Here is an 18,050-nt window from a genome sequence, read left to right on the forward strand (position 1 = left end):
GTAAAAAAAAAAACAGAGAAAGAAACATAAAGGGCAGTGAAGACGAATCTCAGCTGGTTCCCACTCCCAGAGCAGCTCAAGGCACACAAGGTTCGTGTGCATCTGGAGGAGGTAAAACAGAAACATTATCTTTGGCAGGAGATTGCATTTATTCTCTACTTAAGCAACTGCATAACCACAGACTTTATTAATAAAGGTGATGCTGAAAAATGTAAGGCTATCTCCTGAGAAGGGCAGGCCTGCAAGCTGTCAATACAAGAAACCGTTGTGGAAAACTGTTTAAGGAGGCCTCTGACTTCCACACACTGATAGGCAAAACTTCAGATGGGAGCAGTTACTTGCTGCGTCACAAAGTTCTGCACCTTTTTTCATTCATCAAGTCTAACTGTGGCAGTCCAAGTTTCCAGAAAGGGAGTGGTGCTCATATTACAGGCTCTTGCAACAGTTTCTTTTCAACTAGCTAAGATAGGGTCTAAAGCAAAAGATCTACAGAATCCAGCATGGCAAGTCTGCTGCCCTCTAATAACCTGCTTCTGCCCCAAACCAGCCTACACACTACCCTGTGTGTGCTGCATTTGGGAAAGGATGTTAGAAAAAAGTTAGTACAAGTTGGCTTTCAGACAGTCTTCTTTACGTTTTACCCCAAATGCTGCTGTCTCAGCCATGTTTCCAGTGTGCATTTTGAGGCAGACCAGTAGACTGGAGAAAGGTTTCTGCAGCATTTGATGATGAGACTGGTTAAAACAGTTTTGCCCTCTCAAAGCAGAAAATCCAATATAACAGTTGGGCTGGTGCAAAGTCTGACTGAAAAGGACTAAAGTGCAAAACTTCCCAGTGGTAGCTACAGTAGGAGTCACAGCTTAGCATCCGAGAACTTACTATCTTAATTTACCTTAATCACACTTTGTGGCTGAGATATCATGCTTGAGCCCTGACAAGCTGACTTGAGACAGGAAGCAACTTCCAAACTCATTAATTTTTTATCACATTTTTACATGCTATTGCACAGCTGTACTAGCAAACCTCAGGGTTAGTTTAAGGTAGTCAGAGCTTCAGTAAGATACAGTTTCTGTACAGCTCCACAGAGACCAAGCAGAGGATTGTATTTCAAGCAGACAACCCTGGATTTACCAAATCTAAAAACAATGCAATGAATAAGTCACAGAAAAATGTCAGAAAAATCTTAGAAAACATAGGGTACACTATGTCAGCACAGCAGCTAGTGGATCACATTTAAATAGGGATACTTTTGATAAGTTTTTGAAGCCACAAACAAAGTGTAATCATTCCTGGTTCCACTGGCTCTCAGAGGTGTCTAGACAAGGTTCCTCTACTATTTTTAAGCTCATCTAGAAAAACACCAACACTGCCCTTTACATGTGTTTTAAACATGTAATGTGTGAAATTCTTTTCATGTCTTTAGGCATGGAATTTTTCTCCCAAAAGACTTCACTGAAAATATCCCACTGAGATAAAACTTTGCAGGCAATAACTGAAACTACAGCACTGTCAGGACAGAGGGAAGATGCTTTTTACAAAGAGGGGCTTAGAAGGTTCAGCCTGAAAAAAACATGTGGATAAATACTTCTGAGTGAACTTACCAACGAGCTCCTGAGGATCTCTTTTCTCCACTTCTGAGAATTCCTGGGAGAAAGGAGGAAGAAACAGATTTTAGTCAAGGTTTGCTTCCAACCTAAAAAGCTCTACTGTTGATTCATTTAGAAATGTATACATTCACTCTGAGAGAAAAGAATAAAATTTCAGAATGAAACACAGTTTATTAGACAAGAGAGCAATGTTTGTACCATGGAAAGTCAAAGTCTAACAGGATGCTCCATTTCCAGTCAAAGCTAGAGTCTAAATTTAATGACAGAATTAAGGCTTTGTTTCACTGAGTCCTGGACACTCAGCTCCTTTTAAATCCCACAAAAATTGCTGTATTGATGCCTTTCCTCCAAACAGATCAAACCAAAGATTATTAATTTCTGGCCCTTATTTTAGAGCACAGAGTCAAGGTTCTAGAGCACAGCTCAGTAAATACAAGCTGGATCCAGATCACAGAAAACTAAAGCCCTGAGAATGCTACCACAGGCTGTGCAACTTCCATGCTCCAAGCAGGGTCAGCAGGATGCATTTCCCAGTGGAACATGAAAATAGCCAAGATGGTCCCAGAGGCAGAGCATAATGACTTCAGCCTCTCCAGACACCCAGGGCCCTGCAAGGTCCAAGGCTGCAGAGGTTTGCCAGTTGTGTGTGTTTGATGTCAAAATTTATTTCTGCAACTGTGCCATTCAGGGCTTTGGCTGATGAACTCTCCAGAAACCAAAATGCCAGAAAGTGTGGTGGTGATGCAGATTGTGTATTCCCACTTCAGAAGAACATTCCCACTGCCAGTTCTCTTGGCTGCTACTTTCCAGGAGGGATATAGCCAACCTGTTCTACCAGAAACTCAAGGGCAACCTCCACTGGCTTGTAGTGCTCTGTTTGGAAATCATCTCAACACAGCTAATCCCTCCGTATAGAAATTAAGGCCACTTCAGTTGCATGTGTTTGCACCAGATTATGTTATAAGACACTCCTAAATATGCTTTCACCATATTGAGACCACATTCAAATATTTTGGTGCTTCTGGGAGGCCACAAGAGAGTCACAAGTGATATCAAGTTCGGCACAAATAAAGTTTCTGAAACAGTACCAGCTGTATCCCAACACTGCCCTCTCCGCCCTGCCTCCCTCCCAAAGACCTTTTGTGACTCACTGGACTGTGTGTCCAAAATTCCTCAGTGCCTCCAAACACTGAAGCTATTCATTCAACCTGACACAGACATAATGCTGCCTCCTTGCTGCTTAGTAACAGCTCTCTAACCCTCTCCTTTACTGCACTTCCAGTCAGGTGAGAGATGCATCAGGTGAGGAGAGAGCAGTAAGGTCACCAAGCCAGATGTGGGAACAGGCTATGCCAAATTCACTGGGAAAATCCACCCAATTTTCAGAGAAGCCAAAGCCCTCTGGAAGCAGAAGACCAAATTCTTTGTGTGGCACTAACTGCTACAGGGCACTTTCTATATCCATTCATGGAAGGGGGGAAAAAAAAAGCACTATTTCTCCATTAGTACACTTGGATCACAGAAATACAAGGCTAAAGCTATTTTAGAAAAAGAAAGAAGCACACAAAGGAACATGCCTCTTCACCCTGGCCAGCTGGCAAGGCCCCAGGCCTCTCTGAGATGGACTGAAGTGTTACAGCTCCAACCCTGCTAAGAGAACACACTTGGGGTGTGCACCAACATCTCCCAGAGTCTTCAGCAGCACAGGCAGAGGAAAAATTTGAACAGAAGCATGACATTTCAAAGCAGAAAACATGCCAAAGAAGTAGCTCTCTTTGGTGAGAGCACTGGACAGGAATCCAGAGAATCTAGGCTGTGTTCTCCACAAGCCTACGGGGGCACAGCATTAATGTGTGGAGCCTCAACCACATCAACATGGCATCAACACAATGAGCTTCAGGTCACCACCAGAGAAGTTGGGGCAATTCTGTGGTGACTAATGGGTTGTGAGGACAAACTCAGATTGGCATGCAGGCTGGAGCAGTTCAGAGAACAGAGAGAAGGTAACATATGTCCAGGCACATATTCACTCATGAGGCAGTGAATACACATGGTACAGAGAGAAGGTAACATATTTCCAGGCACATATGCACTCATGAGGCAGTGAATACACATGGTCAAAGCTGCTTTATTCCCTTTCAGGGGAGAACTTGCTGGATGGGTCATGAAAAGTATTTCTTGCCTTGGTTTGTGACAACAGGCAAATGTTTGAGCTTCTAGCCTTGACTGAATTACATCCTGCACTCTTCTATCTTCAAAGTTTTAAGTGGATTGAGAGGGAGGAGGAAGAGACAGGCTATGTCCCTGAGCACCTATCTCCTCATCCTTCCTCTTACCCAACATCGTATTTACTATTCCATTATCCCTCCTACCTCCTTCTGCCCACTTGTCCTCTCATCATCCAAGAGCACACAGGCAAGACAAAAAAATGCCCCAAATTACCAATATTGCCAAGCAAGCACTTAAGCAACCCAGAGGCACAGCCAAATTCAGCTGCATTAGACATGTGCTAAGCACCCCTGAGGAGGTTGCCCTCAGGGTTTGGGCTGCCAACAGGTCTGCAAGGGGCTGTGCTGCATTTCTGACATGTTCAGAAGACTTGCAAGTCTCCTGGAGCTGCCTGGAGCCAGCACCGAGCATGAGCACACAATTCTCAGGAAACATGAAGTAATATGCTGAGAGATAATCTGATGAACAAAACCTCTCCTGTTATGTACCTCACATTAGGCAAAGACCTTGAAAATGTCAGATGTGTTAAACACTATGTCTTACCAATCTCCAGGATAATTAGTAAGTTTGCTTTCACCAGAACTAGGTTTTTTCCTTCAAGTCTGCTCCATTCACGACAGGCTAAATCAACCCAGTCCTACCAGGCCCCACTCTCCTGCCCCATGGCCTACACCCATTCCACCACAGCCTCAGGTCTCCACACCCCCAGGCCATAGCCAAGGCATCAGAAGCCCCAGAGCCACACCAAACAAAAGCAAACACATTCACCAACACATTACAGCCACACCTCACTGCCCAGAGGATATGAATTTTGCTTACTGATGAGTTATTGCACCTACACCCACTGCTCCATCATTAAGGAGCTGAAGGCATCAACACAGCTTTTCATTAACTTCTTTCAAGCCTTGGGAAAACAAAGAGATGAGTGAGTCTTCCTCCAGTGCTTGTTCATAGTTGCTCAGTTCACTGTCAAAACCCATGGCAAGGCAAGCATCAACAACTTGACCAAAGAGGTACAGTTTGGCAGATGTGAGATTGAAGAGGTCCTGTTCAAACCCTGGAGTATCTACTGAAGGTCCAGAATGTAAGGACAGTCTAAGAACATTCAGTGAAGCAATCACAAAACAAGAACTGTTCTGCACTCCCTTAGGCTAATTTAAGTCTGAAACACACATTGAACACAATGAATTGATTAGAAAAGACAGCTTAAATGCTGTCAGGAAAAAAAATGTGCAGATCTAATCTGATAATAATATTAAGTTGAATGAAATGAAGACTCACCAAGTGGAAAAATAAGGTACGACAAATGCTGCACAGTTATACCTCTCAGTTATGAAAGAGAAGAAATATTTATGCATGGATGAGAGATTTCTAAAGGAATTCCAAGGCATTTAAACAACGGAAAATTTGGAAGGTAACTCAAATTTAAGTGGGGAAGTTGTCTAAATCCATTCAAGGATCTTTCTGTAGATTGCATCACCAATACCCACAGTGTTATTCATCGGTATCTCACACAAAGAGCACAAAATCAAGCAGTGAGTGGTTCCAAGCAGGAGGGATTTTCTATCAAGTCTCTCTATCAGAGCAAATACATGAAATTATTAGAGATTTCAAGTATCCCAGAGCTAAAAGGCATCATTTCATAGGTTCATTTCTATTTGAATTCTGATGCCTTTCAAAAAATAACAAGGTTAAGATTTCACTGGTGACACCTGATACTGCAGAGTTTTCACCAGTCAAACGTCTGAAAATCTGTACAGAAGCATCTCTGAATTCACCTTTGCAGCCAGCCCCATGTTATTTGCACAGCCTGGACACATTAGTCACCCCCTAAATTCTCTCTACCACTATGGAAATACAAAATTCAGGGCAAGAAAAATAAAACAGCCAAGGTATCCTAGTTCATTTATTTCCTCTAGGCATTTCACCCCACCTAGCATTACATGATGACCTCTCAGAATAGCTCATTGAATTAAAAGAAAAGAAGCAGTACTGTACTCTATCATGTACTCAGCAAGTTGATTTTCTGGCTGTCATCTACTCTGCAGCCTTGATCTCACAAGATAACTGCTTAAGGGCCTAAAGCCAGACGGCCTTGCTCCAAAAGACCCACTGAACGGAGTCAAAGGATCCTGTGGTGCTTCAGAGCCAAGTTGGAAGAAGGCTGAAAGAGCAAGACAAGCAGGAGGCAGACTCCTTCCCCCACATCTGCAGACTAACAAAGAGCAGTCTCTGAAGAGCAAAACTGCTATGGGCAAAGACAATTTATTTAAAAAAAAAAAAACCAAGGAAAAATACACCTTTTTAACATCTAACTGGACCACTAACAACATAATTTCTGTCCTTCTAAGAACAGTTGTGCACATGAGGTCACTGAGAGCAGAAAATAGTTAGGCTATTCCTATTCCTGTGTGAGCACAGGAAAAGGTTTTCCGTTTTTTCCACTTTCCCAAGACAAATGTTTTCTTCAAGCCCTGGACAAGGCGACGCTGCCTGCAAGAGCCTGAGTGATAGCACCAAGCCTGCTGGTTTTCATGTATCATCATCAGTTAAGGACCAAACTGAAGGGCAATGTGTGTGATGCATTTCAGCTCAAGCTTTCACCTCACCGAGGCGAAATATAGACTATCTTTTCAGTCCTAGAGTGTTTCCATCCAGTTACATAAAAACCAGTGTCTGCTCAGGTTCCATGGAAAAATAACAACAATCAAACACAGTCCTCACGGCATGGAGCAGAGATTAAAGGAAGGAAACAAAAACAATATGAATCTTAGATTGATGAATTCCAGTTTGGAAAGGCTTGCCCAGAACAGCTTAATTTAATGGAAAGAATGGACTGACTTATAACAATGCCTGGCTAAATCCTTCCTGAAACAAGATCCGTAAATCCAGTATAATGCTCACATCCAACATAACTGTTGGCATTAACTGTCACCACAAGGTACAAATTCAACCATCAGTTTCTCATAGAAGCTGTTGCATATGTCAGTGCAGGTGCACTTCAAACTACAAGAGAAATGGTTGAGCAGAAGGCAGAAGAGATACAAAACCAGGCCCAGATTGCTTTAACTAAGATGTAAATTTTTAGAAGTGGAGAAGTTGATGCCAGATTTGCTGTTGCTCAATTGCATTCCCAGACCTGCAGCCAACTGAGCCCTACAGATTCATTTTTTCACTGACTTCCCGTTAGCATTAAAAACCAACTAGCTCAGAAGCTTCCACAGTACCTACCCTTCAACAACAGCTCCTCCCTTTCTCAGAGAATGCTCTTGCACAACAGAATTTCTTATCTCTCCCAACTGCTTCACCTGCTTGCTTATACAGAGTAATTTAACACCAATTTAAACTGCCAGCCACAAAATGTATCACCAGCCACACTGTCACCAAGCAGTGCATTAGTCTGACAATAATATTGCAGAGAATTTTTCTGTACAGTCCTTCCACCAGTAGCCAGTGGACCCTCTGCTGCAATAGCTAGTAGAGTGGATTTCTCTCATCTGAGCAAGTGCCAGCAGTAAGTTTTTGAACAATTCAGAGTATTTCCTGTAGTCCCAACATATCAACAGCCTCATTTGGCTGAGCAGGATGGAAAGAAACTATAACTTAGCATAAAGGGTTATCTAAGCCAACAGTGAAAATGGTCTTGCCAGAGCAAACAGGTGAAATGCCTACAAGCAGGCAGCAAGGGAAAGACATCTCCAAATCCTGGATCATGTTCTTTTTCCTTTTTCTTTTTTTTTTCTTTTAAAGGAACGTGCTAGCCATTACATTCTTGCTTTTTCTACAGGGATCAGAAGTGCTTATGGGAACACCAGAATCTTCTAATTTCCTATTAAAAGTGTATGACAACAACTAATTTATTTCTTGCTCATCAGATCTGCCTGATGCTGGTGTGCAACCAGGCTGCAGGCAGCAAACACAGAGCATGTCAAGAGCATTTAGGGTCTGGGGAAGAGAAAGCAAGGGAACAGAAGTGCAGTGCCTTTATTCCTCCTCCCCCCCCCTTTTTTTTTTCTTGTATTGTGAGAGAGGAGAATCCCAAGAGAGAGCTTGAAACAAGCTCATTTCCTACAGCATATCCTGTTTGCCAGCCTTGATACATAGCTCCAGGCAAAGTGCCCAGTACAGGATAAGAAATTTAACCAAGAGAAACCTGCAAGGACCATGATCTAGATACCAAAAGAAGCACAGAAGCTCAGAAATAAGCCACCATAGGAAACAAATTATACATCCAACCTCCAGTGACACCTCTGCACAGGCTTTACAAATCCACGTATTTTGAGACACTCTTGTCACAGACAAAAAGGGAAGGAAGAACAAGCAATGAAAGAGTCAACTCCTGAGACATTCCTTAAGCGTTATCAAAACAACTTGAGTAGCTGATACTGCCTTCTACTTTTCAAGCTAAATTATGTCTAAAAATCCACATTCATTAATGAAATGAAAAAAAACACACCTAAAAACCCCAACCAAGACCTGGCAAAACATTTCAGTGAGAAAATGCTTGAGAAGGGAAGCATTCATGGCACAAAGCCTTTAAACAGCTTCTTTGAAACTTGATTCCCATTCACCTGACATATGCTATCCCAATATTTGACAAAGATTATTTCTTAGCAGTAATTTCCAGTCAAGGAACTGTGTGCCAGAACTTTTGCTTTCTACAGTTAATAACACCTGCTTTACAATGGTGCCAGAGCTACCTGCTCCCCTTCACAGCCCACGGGAGCACACCAGCAGCTAAGAGCTGCCACACTGAGTGCAGCCAGGAGCACAGCTCCCAGCAGTCTCCCCCTGAAGTCACCACACTCTGTAAGTATGTGCCTTGCTCTGCAGAGCCCATAAATTCTGCTTTCAAGTCACTTTTGCTTCCTACAGGGAAACAGGAATGCAGAGGTGAAGTACCTGCACCACGTGACAGAGCTGGAGGTGTCAGGCTACTTTGATGATTTTAGTTTTTACAGCCTGTTGCAGTGCAGAATCACGCACAAGGTGAAGCTGGGCTGGGAAAAATCTGAAGCCTCACAGCAGCCAAGGAGAGCTGACAAAATTAACTTCTTGCACAAGCTTTCTTCCCTTGTACAGAGCACTAAAAATTGCTCAAGGTTTGGAGCAGGGGCAAAGTGTAGGAGCAAGTATCCTCTGTGATTTGTATTCTTCCATGAATGGATCCCACGGAGATTTTACAGATTCTGCTCTTTCTGCACCCAGAACAGAGCATCTGGAAGAAGCTATTTTCAGATATTTGTTGGTATTTGAGGCAATCCTCCATCTGTGCTGACTGCTCAGCCTCTCACTCTGACACGCACTGACATGCACATTCAGAACAGCCAATTTCAGTGCAGCAGACAGAAATAATTGCAACTACAGAACTGGACTTGGAACAACTTAGACCTTTATCAGGTGAAATATGCAAGGGGAAGCAGCTCCAGAAAGGACTTTTCTTCAGGTTTAAAGACAAACAGAAAGAGTCTGGCTCTCCCCTTGAAGAAAGGCAGCCACACCTGCGTCAATAATCCATGGTATTTAGTACTGCAGGGAGTGAAGAGTTTGCCACAACATGTATGCCTGGCGGGGAGGAAGGAACAAGCATGTCCATGGACATGTCTCATCTTCCAAGCAGCTCCAGAGCTGGATGGGAGCCAGCAGCTCCACGGTAGGTATTCCAGCTTCAGAGAGCAACAATGCTGTGAGCTGTCTCCCTCTCAGACAGAGCTGGAGACAGCAGTCCGTGTGGAAAGGGGCAAAGCAATCCAAGATGCCAAATGTCTTTTGCTTCCTGTATGCAAAACTGTTAAAGCACTGCTGATATTCTCTGGCAATAACCAAAGTTCACCTAGTTACAAATGCGAACCAGGTATCAGCAGGTTTTGTGTCTGGGCACCCATTGGGCAGTGCATTTGCTGAGGACAGCTGAGTTACCTCTGCTCCTCCACTAAAGTCTCTGCCAAACACAGGTTTTTTCCACACAGCTCTGGAAAACCACATGTCAAACCAAAAACCAGGGAAAAATACGTAGAGTTGGAAGCGCAGACAGCATTTTACCCAATTATATTAAAGGAAGTTAAAAGACAGGAAAAGATGAATCTGAAACTGCAGTGCTTATCACTGGTACTTTCAGGCTGTGCTCCAAGGCAAAGGAATGGGTGAGGAAATAATCCACTAGAGATCTAACCTTGACCCTAGCCCTGGAACCTGCACAGTTCATGCTCTCAAAGTGTTTACAAAGAGGTATGCTCACAGCCATGCATAACACAAGGCCATTCTAACAACACAACTTTTCCCAAACATACTTTTCCCCTTTGGAGCAAAACAATTATACCAGAGATGAAAGTTTATGAGTAGGTTCCAGCATTTTTTTGAGAATTTGGCTTAATGAATGTCTGTTGAATTCAGCAAAATTAATATGCCCTATCAAAAGAAGAGTTAATTTGCAGGGCTACATTACTGCACACACACCCATTTACAGGTTCTTAGCATTCATCACTTTTACTATAAATCAAGATAATTTTGATATTTAAACAAACAGGTTAATGGGTAGGCAAATAAAACCCCATTGCAATCAAAAGCCTCTATCTAAAGCATTAGCACACACCTATGCATCATAACACAGTAAAATTACTTTACAGGTACACTCTGGATCAATAAAAGCTGAACACAATAAAGAGCTGATGATTATCAAGTGGTGGCACTTAGACATGCTTAGAAACACAGTGTTCCTCTGAAAATTTGACAGCCTTCTGCCAGATCCCAGTTTGGCTGCTTTGCCATACAATGCCTCAAGGATGCAGAGGGGACAAAACCAGAAAAGGAACACATCAAAGGAGCCACCTGCTTTGAAAGACTGTTACCACGTGGCAGGCAATCACTTCCAAGGGAGTGGCAAATTTCTTAGCTTTCCTGCACTGGCTGGTCCTGATACCACAATCAAGGCTCAAGAGTTAATGATTTCCCTCTGAAAGCTGCAGCAGCCAAGCTGCAGGGCTGGGCTCTGTCCTTGATCAACACATGCAACCTGTTATTCATCCAGCCCTACAATATGAAGTACAGAAGCCCCCAGGTGAGGCTTGGAGCACAAGGTCAGTATTTTGTTTACGGTTCATTTTCCTTCTTCCTGCAGGGTTGGTTCATTTACTGAGCTCCAAAGGACTGTATCTTGTTACTGCATCGAGGCTGTAACCAGAGCCAGGTGTTGGCCAGAGCCCAAGCAATCTGCACTCACTGCACAGCCCCTTAACCCTCATCATTCCAAACCAGCACTGCCAGCAGGACACCAAATGTCACACCCAATTCCACAGCATCCTTCATTCTCTACCCATGGTCTCCATCATCTGAGGAAAGGACACAAAGAGCTCGTCCATGCTGTGGAATTCCATCTTTTGAACACCACACCTTTGTCAACAGGTTGATCTGTTGATCATTCCTTTTCCCTCCTAAGCAGAATGCTTTGTTTCTGAAGTGTTTTTAAGACAGATGCTTGTTTACAATTGGCAACTGCTCACAAAAAAAAAGCAGAGACCCCCATAAAGGGATCCTGGACATTAACAAACATGTAGAGCTCCAGAGACTGAGCACATCCATCCTGAGTGAATTCTGGAAGAGCAATTAGTTCCACCTAGATGTGAATCTGTTTTCCACAATTGCCTGCAGCACTCCAGGATGCAGTTAGAGGATGCAATGTATCTGAATTTGCTGCTTAAAGAGGAGGATTCTGTTTTTTGCTGCAAGCATAGTGTTTGGGAATAATTCACAGGTGCTCAGGAACAGGGAATTGTATGGGCCAAAGTCTGTTCTGGAAGAATGCTTCCAGATGACTGATGAAGCTTAAATATTCTCCTTCTCCTGGCACACCTTTTCCCCCAAACAGGTGTATAGAAAAGTCTCTGCCTATCTTGCCAAGAGTAGGCAGAAAACAGTGGTTTGACGTCACAATGTTTGAACTTGAAAAGCTTATTGTGACTTATTACTTGGCAAAAGCATAACCCACAGGAAAGCTGAAGTCCCAACTAGCACTTTATTCTGGTTTCCCCTCTAGTGAGGAACAAGGGCTGTACAGACAGACAGGTGCACCTTACACCAAGGCCAACAAGGACACACTCCTTGGAATCAAGATAAAAACCTGAGGTAAATATAAATACCACAGGAGGGGTAAAAGTATCTTCCCAGTGGGGCTGTTTGAGGCAGGCTCCAAATTCCACTCTCCCCATCACCCAACAGTTTTTACATGATTCCCCACTTTGTCTCCCTTGTCTATACTTGCAACTGACACCAACTGAACCTTCTGTACCTGGTCCTATCCAAGTGCAGAATTCTGCAAAATCACAGGATGCACCAGCAACAAGGAAGCTCCTCCACACAACCTGGCTCAAGTGCCCTGGTCAGCTACTCAAGATAGAATCTCAATGTAGTTCATTCACCACATGCCCAAAGAGGGAAAACAACAGGAAAAAAAAAGCTGAATGCATATTCAGGGCTTGAAATGACTACAATTAGCTGATCAATTGCACTGGTTTTCTCCAGTTCATGCATTTTAAAGGTGTTACTTTCTGTGTACGGTCACATTCAGACCCTGGTAGAGCCCCAGCCATACATAAAGGGGCTGAGATAGCTATTTAAACATGTTTCCAGGTCTCTGATGTCTGACCATGAAACTGCAAGAGCACAACTACAGCACTCTGCTGGGACAAAACACATTCAAGTTACCTGAAAGTGTTAGCAAGTTATAACCAAGGGCCTCACCTTTTGCTGCACTTTGGATTTACAGTAACCACAACACTCACTTGTTGTCATAGATATTGCAAGCTCAAAGCAACGAGGAAGACCGAGGAGAACACTGCCACTTGGTGGAAAATGGGGATAGGAAACATTTGCAACTGCTCCAAGTAAAACTACCTTTACAAAGATGTTCCATCTCCCCCATCCTGAGGGAATTTCTTAACAGCATGGCTGGTGCAAGTCCAGCAGTGCCTCCAGAACTCTGTACAGCCACACAGCTGCTCTGTCACCAGCACAGCCCTGGGCTGCCTTGCAGTGTGCTGTGTTAAGGTGTGCAGCCACCTCTGCCCTGGTGCCAGCTGGCTGTTCTGCTACAATTTAGTATTCAAAAAACCCTAAAAGGCCAAAAAGGACAATTCCCTTTTTCACTTATGTCCAAAGACATCTATTAAGGATGATATGGAAGTCTGAAACTGCTGCAGTTCAGGTTTGCCTCTGCTATTCTTCTCAAGCCCTCACCTTCCATGCCATGTTGGGATGGCAGAATCATATTTTACCTATTTAAAGTTTAACTTTAATTTAAATTATCAGTTCTTGCAGAGTTCCTACTGCAAAGTCTGCCAAGATACCAAATGGTTTTTATTGTTAATACATTCAGTGTTTATTTTGTCCCCACTAAAGCTGAAACACTACTCTGTGGCTATGGGTAGCTCTTCAGAAGCACAAAATGCACCTGGAGAGCAGCACATAGAACTCATTGAAAGCAAGAGGGTTTTTAAACAAGCCAACATGAAATGTCAGCAGCACATTAAAGCAGTAGCCACACAATTCAGTGGTCAGATTGGTAATGCATCATTACTCAGACAAGAGCTACCATAGTCCAGTTTTGTTCTTTCTTCCATTGTCCTGAAGCCCTGCAGCCCTTTCAGAGCAGACAGAAATGCATACAATTGCAACAGGGTCCTACTACAGAGACTGTGGTGATGTACAGCAAAATTTTCTTTTAAGGAAAATGCATCTATTCTTTCACAGCACATATTGGAATCCAGCATTTTTTACAAAAACATCTGGTTCACATGTTTACCAGCCACAAAGGCAAAAATCTAGAGGTAGAAAAAGGATAAAAGTGAGAGAATTACCTTTTCCTCTCTTCCAAAAATAAATTTATTTTTCCTACAACAAGGAAAGGAGACAATACATCCCATCTCCACATGCCTCCTACCTGGATGCCAAAGGCATTCATGGCATTTCATACACTGAGACTTTATCAGCTGACAAGACTTTCAACTGTGTATCACCATAAACCCATAAGGATATTGTGGAGCCTGGAGAAGGTGCTGCTATAAAACTAATTCAAGCAGAACAGCTAAACACATTCATTTGCCTTCATCTCTGTGAAACCCCTGTAAAAAATCACATGCTCTACAGAAATTTCAGCTTGCAGCACAGCCCTCTGGCTTTCATAGCCAAACTGAGAGACTGTCTGCATCCTTGGGGAAGCAGCTGGATAAAATGAAGGCCCTTGCAATTTTCCTCACGCAGTAGCCCACAAGATTGCTTGTATTGCCTGTGGGATTGAACTGGCACAAACATTTGAACACTGCTCTCTATCAAGTCTCAAATGGATTTTATCTTTTGTCTTCCAGCTTTTAGCCTGATCCATGTTCCTGTGTGCTGTTAAACACTTGTTGTTCAGCAAAGATAAGGTCTAATCCCAAGATAAAGATGATTTCAACTATTTATGAGAGCTATTATCTGGGGATCTTATTACTCTTTTTAAACATAACCCTTACAAAACTGCTTCATTCAGACAGCTGCAAACAACTGAATTGATTTTGACACATTTCATGACCTCTAAGAGCGTAAGATCATTTGCTCATTAAGTTGTTCTAAATGAAGTATTCCAACTAACACTGGTCGTAACAGAATTCTGTACTGAATGCTGCATCTCAGATCACTGCAAAATAGGTGAGCTGCTGCCAGAAAACCTACCTCAGGTCTAATGCATAAGATGACTAAACTTCTGCTCACAGACTCAGCCTGTAGCCTGACTGTTAACCACCTTTGGCAGAAGCCAGAACTACAGTCAAAAAAAAGATGTTACAGCTACAAAAGAAAAGTGTGAAACTAGCTACAGAAGATCACAAATGAACACCAAGCCATGCTGTTAAGACTTATTCCTCTTGTACTGAGCTTCCCCCCCACCACACCACCACACTTGCAAATACCTTCAGGTCACCAGCCTCAGGTTTTTCAGTCTCTGAATCGTCATCTTCCTACAAGACAAGAATTTACAGGATTAAGCTTAAAGAGCAGGCTTGGCAAGTAACTGCACTTACAGCAAAGGACTGGCATTCAGCAGCCCAGCAGTAGTCCAAGACCCTTTCCATGGAAGGGAGTTTTGCCCCACCCACTCATAAGCAGAAAACAAGTCCTACAGTCAGAGGAAGAAGTGTTTGTTGGGTTTTGGGGGGATTTGTAGCATCACTCAGTAGCAGATGTCCGCTGCAAACTCATGCGGCTCCAGAATGCTCAGAACTAGACAAGAAGCAACAGAACTGGGGGAAAAAAGCATTTGTCATTGGAGAGTTCTGTCCCTTCCAGCTGGCAGGTGGCTCCTTCTGCTTGTCCCTGTTTAGCACCCACAGAAAAAGCAGCATTTGCAAGACCTGTGATACTCCCAAGCATCAGCAACACACACAGGACACACAGCTGGCCTGTCACCAAACCAGACATGCAGGCTTGGAGAGGGTCTGGCCTCTCGAATCCAAGTTCCAAGGATTTGGTGATGTCAGCAGGCACTGCATCTTTCTCATTGGTGTAGAGCTCTCATAGCATCACTTGCAGATGATGTGAACCTTCACAGAAGGGAAACACTGACAAATTTCAGTGTTCTAGGTAACAGACTCCATTTTTTTTTCATTTCTAGGCAGAAATAAATCAAAGAACTGGGCAAATTTCTGCCCTGTGAGAGCTTAAAATACTGAACACAGCCTTGTGTGAAAATCTACACCACATGAGGAGTGAGCTCATTTTGATCCCTGCTGGCAGGTAAACCTCCTGTCCCACTGCCCTGTGAGCTCCTTCACTGGGGACCACACAGGGACACATGTTTCTAGATATAAACACATACTCTGGGTTCAAAACAAGTTTGAGGAGCAGAAAATGTTTTTCATGCTCACAGAACTCAGCAGAATATTTTTTCCTCCAAGTGCCATCACAAATCTCAGCTTTGGCCCCAAACAAGAACTTGGTGTTTCAGCTTCAAACAGGAAAACAGACAAAGTAGTGACAGGAGAAGTGCAACTGAAAGGAAGAGTTTATAAGGAATTGCCTACCTCAGAGTATTAGCACATGAGCAAGTTCTGACAAAGCAAACTAGAGACTGACCACACAGTCATGTCAGTAAGTTTTAATTGCCTGAATTAAGATGCCTGTCCCACAGAGATGAGACACCAAACTCCATCCCTTCAGCTGCTCTCCAGCTTTCCTTGCTTAAAGATGCACACATGACAATAATTCAGTCTTGACTGTCAATGTTTAATTACAGTGAGTTTGTAATTAGGAATGAACCACAGTACCAGATGACTTGTTGTCTATCACAAATGAGATTTCTCTACGCCCCCACAATCCCACCTGTATTACAAAGATAACAGTAATTTTCATCAAAGCAATAATGAGTTGAATTATTCATGTTGTAGACAGGTAACTGAAACATCTCCCAGAACCTCCTAACCTAGCAGGGAATATTGCTCAAACTTTAAGAAACGAAGCAGCATTACTCAGAACTGCCTTTGGAAAAAAACCCAGAGGCATTTCAGTCACTGTTAAAGGAGATAATTTACCCACAGAGCTATTCAGACCAAATCCCAGGACAACCTGAGTCCAGCCTGCCCTGTTTAGTTCTAAACACAACTCACAACCAATATAAGCTACATGCACAAGCATTGACAAAGAAGCTTCATTTCTGCTCAAAGAACACTTAATGTAAAAAAACAGGCATTGCTCTCCTGGACAAGTGCAGAGCACTCACCTGTGTAACTTGCACTGTAACCACACATCTGTGCAAGATCCACTCCCTGACACCACAGTGACTGACCAACTGCCACTAGTGAACATCAGCTTGTACCTCCTAGAAGATGGGACCGTTACAACCTGCACTGAAAATGGGGCATGCAATAAAGCTGCTCCATTGACACAGCCATTTTCAATGCTAACTAACACAGCTGATCCTGGCAAGCACCTGCAGCACACCTAGGGCTTTCTCTGAACTCGAGAGACCTCATTGAAAGAGAGTCTGGAAGTGGTGGATATAAGAGGAATCACTAAAGCAGTAAATAAGCTTCACTGCTTTGCTAAGCAATGGAAAAGAGGCAAGAACAAGAGACTGACAAACTTGTCTGCCACTTGGAAAAACAAGTAGCAGAAACTGTGAGTGTCTCCTAAGAGACTGATCTAATGCACACAAAGGCAATTACAATAAGACAAGGTTATAGCAACAGCCCTGGGTTTATACTGCATGGTAGAGAAAAGAACTAGCATGGACAAGATGATGTGGTGGTAAGTAAAAGGTTGATGAGAAAGAAAGAAGATTAGAACCTCTCCCCCTCCCTCTAAACTTATTGTTTTGCTCCTACAGACACAAGACAGAAGTACATATCCTCCTATGTGTTACAGCTGCACTCACAAGCTGTGAGCTTCATGCCTTGTCCCACAAGGCATCAGTTATTTCAGCATTCAGGTGATGTTAGCCACATGCCACACACCTAGGACAGACAAAAGCCACTCACATGGAGACAGGACACTGTTACATCAAGGTAACCTGATGTAGTGAGTGGATTGAGTTATACACAAAAGAACAAGTTAAGACATCACAGAACTTTATTCTTTTTAATCCACCAGCTGACAGTGTGGTCCTCTTGCAAGGTTCTCATGTATGTCAGCTATGCTCAAAGAATAACTTCTGTTTGGTGTGGCTATTGACTTGTGTGGATGTGGCTTGTTGACAACCTTTTTCCCATGAAAGAGTCAAACAACATCAACACAGTCAGTTACAAACAACACAAGCTGTGCCAAGCTGCTGATGGGCTTCAAGGCAAATGCTTTCTGCTTGGAAACAGAGTGAACAGAAGTCCATGGAAAGTGCAGAAACACACACACAGGAGTCAGATATTCCGGGTTCCATCATGGGTTGCTACTCAGGGGCTTTTGTCGAAAGAGAAAAATCTCTGCAACGTATGAAAGGAGTCACGGGAACCTCTCGGCGCAGGGCGGTACTTACTGACTGCCTGCTGTTCTCATCGTCCTCCTCTTCATACCCTTCCTCGTCCCCATCCAGCCGGGTAAAGTCATCTTCTCCGTACCCAACCGACACCAGGCCTCCTTTCTCGCCTGAGGAGGAGGAGGACGAGAAAGGGAAAACCGTGAGGAAAGGGAAGGTGGCAACGAGCGGGACCTTCCCCTCTGTGCGGGGCAAGTGTCTGCCCGGCGCGGGCCGCGCGG

General features: G+C 43.4%; 1 protein-coding gene across 1 annotated transcript in view; it reads right to left on the bottom strand.

Moving 5' to 3' along the window:
- The window catches only part of SAP30BP (SAP30 binding protein), a gene marked incomplete at its 5' end in the record, with an annotated part of 28,452 nt that extends 10,449 nt beyond the window's left edge, over positions 1-18,003 (bottom strand). Inside the window, 3 exons of the mRNA XM_009073506.1 lie at positions 1,602-1,644; positions 14,777-14,824; positions 17,830-18,003. Of these exons, the coding sequence (XP_009071754.1) occupies positions 1,602-1,644; positions 14,777-14,824; positions 17,830-18,003 (265 nt within the window). The remainder of the gene's footprint in view (positions 1-1,601; positions 1,645-14,776; positions 14,825-17,829) is intronic.
- Positions 18,004-18,050: the final 47 nt, after the last annotated feature.

The sequence above is a fragment of the Acanthisitta chloris genome, unplaced genomic scaffold (genome assembly GCF_000695815.1).
Source record: "Acanthisitta chloris isolate BGI_N310 unplaced genomic scaffold, ASM69581v1 scaffold13064, whole genome shotgun sequence".
Classification (NCBI taxonomy): Eukaryota; Metazoa; Chordata; class Aves; order Passeriformes; family Acanthisittidae; genus Acanthisitta; species Acanthisitta chloris.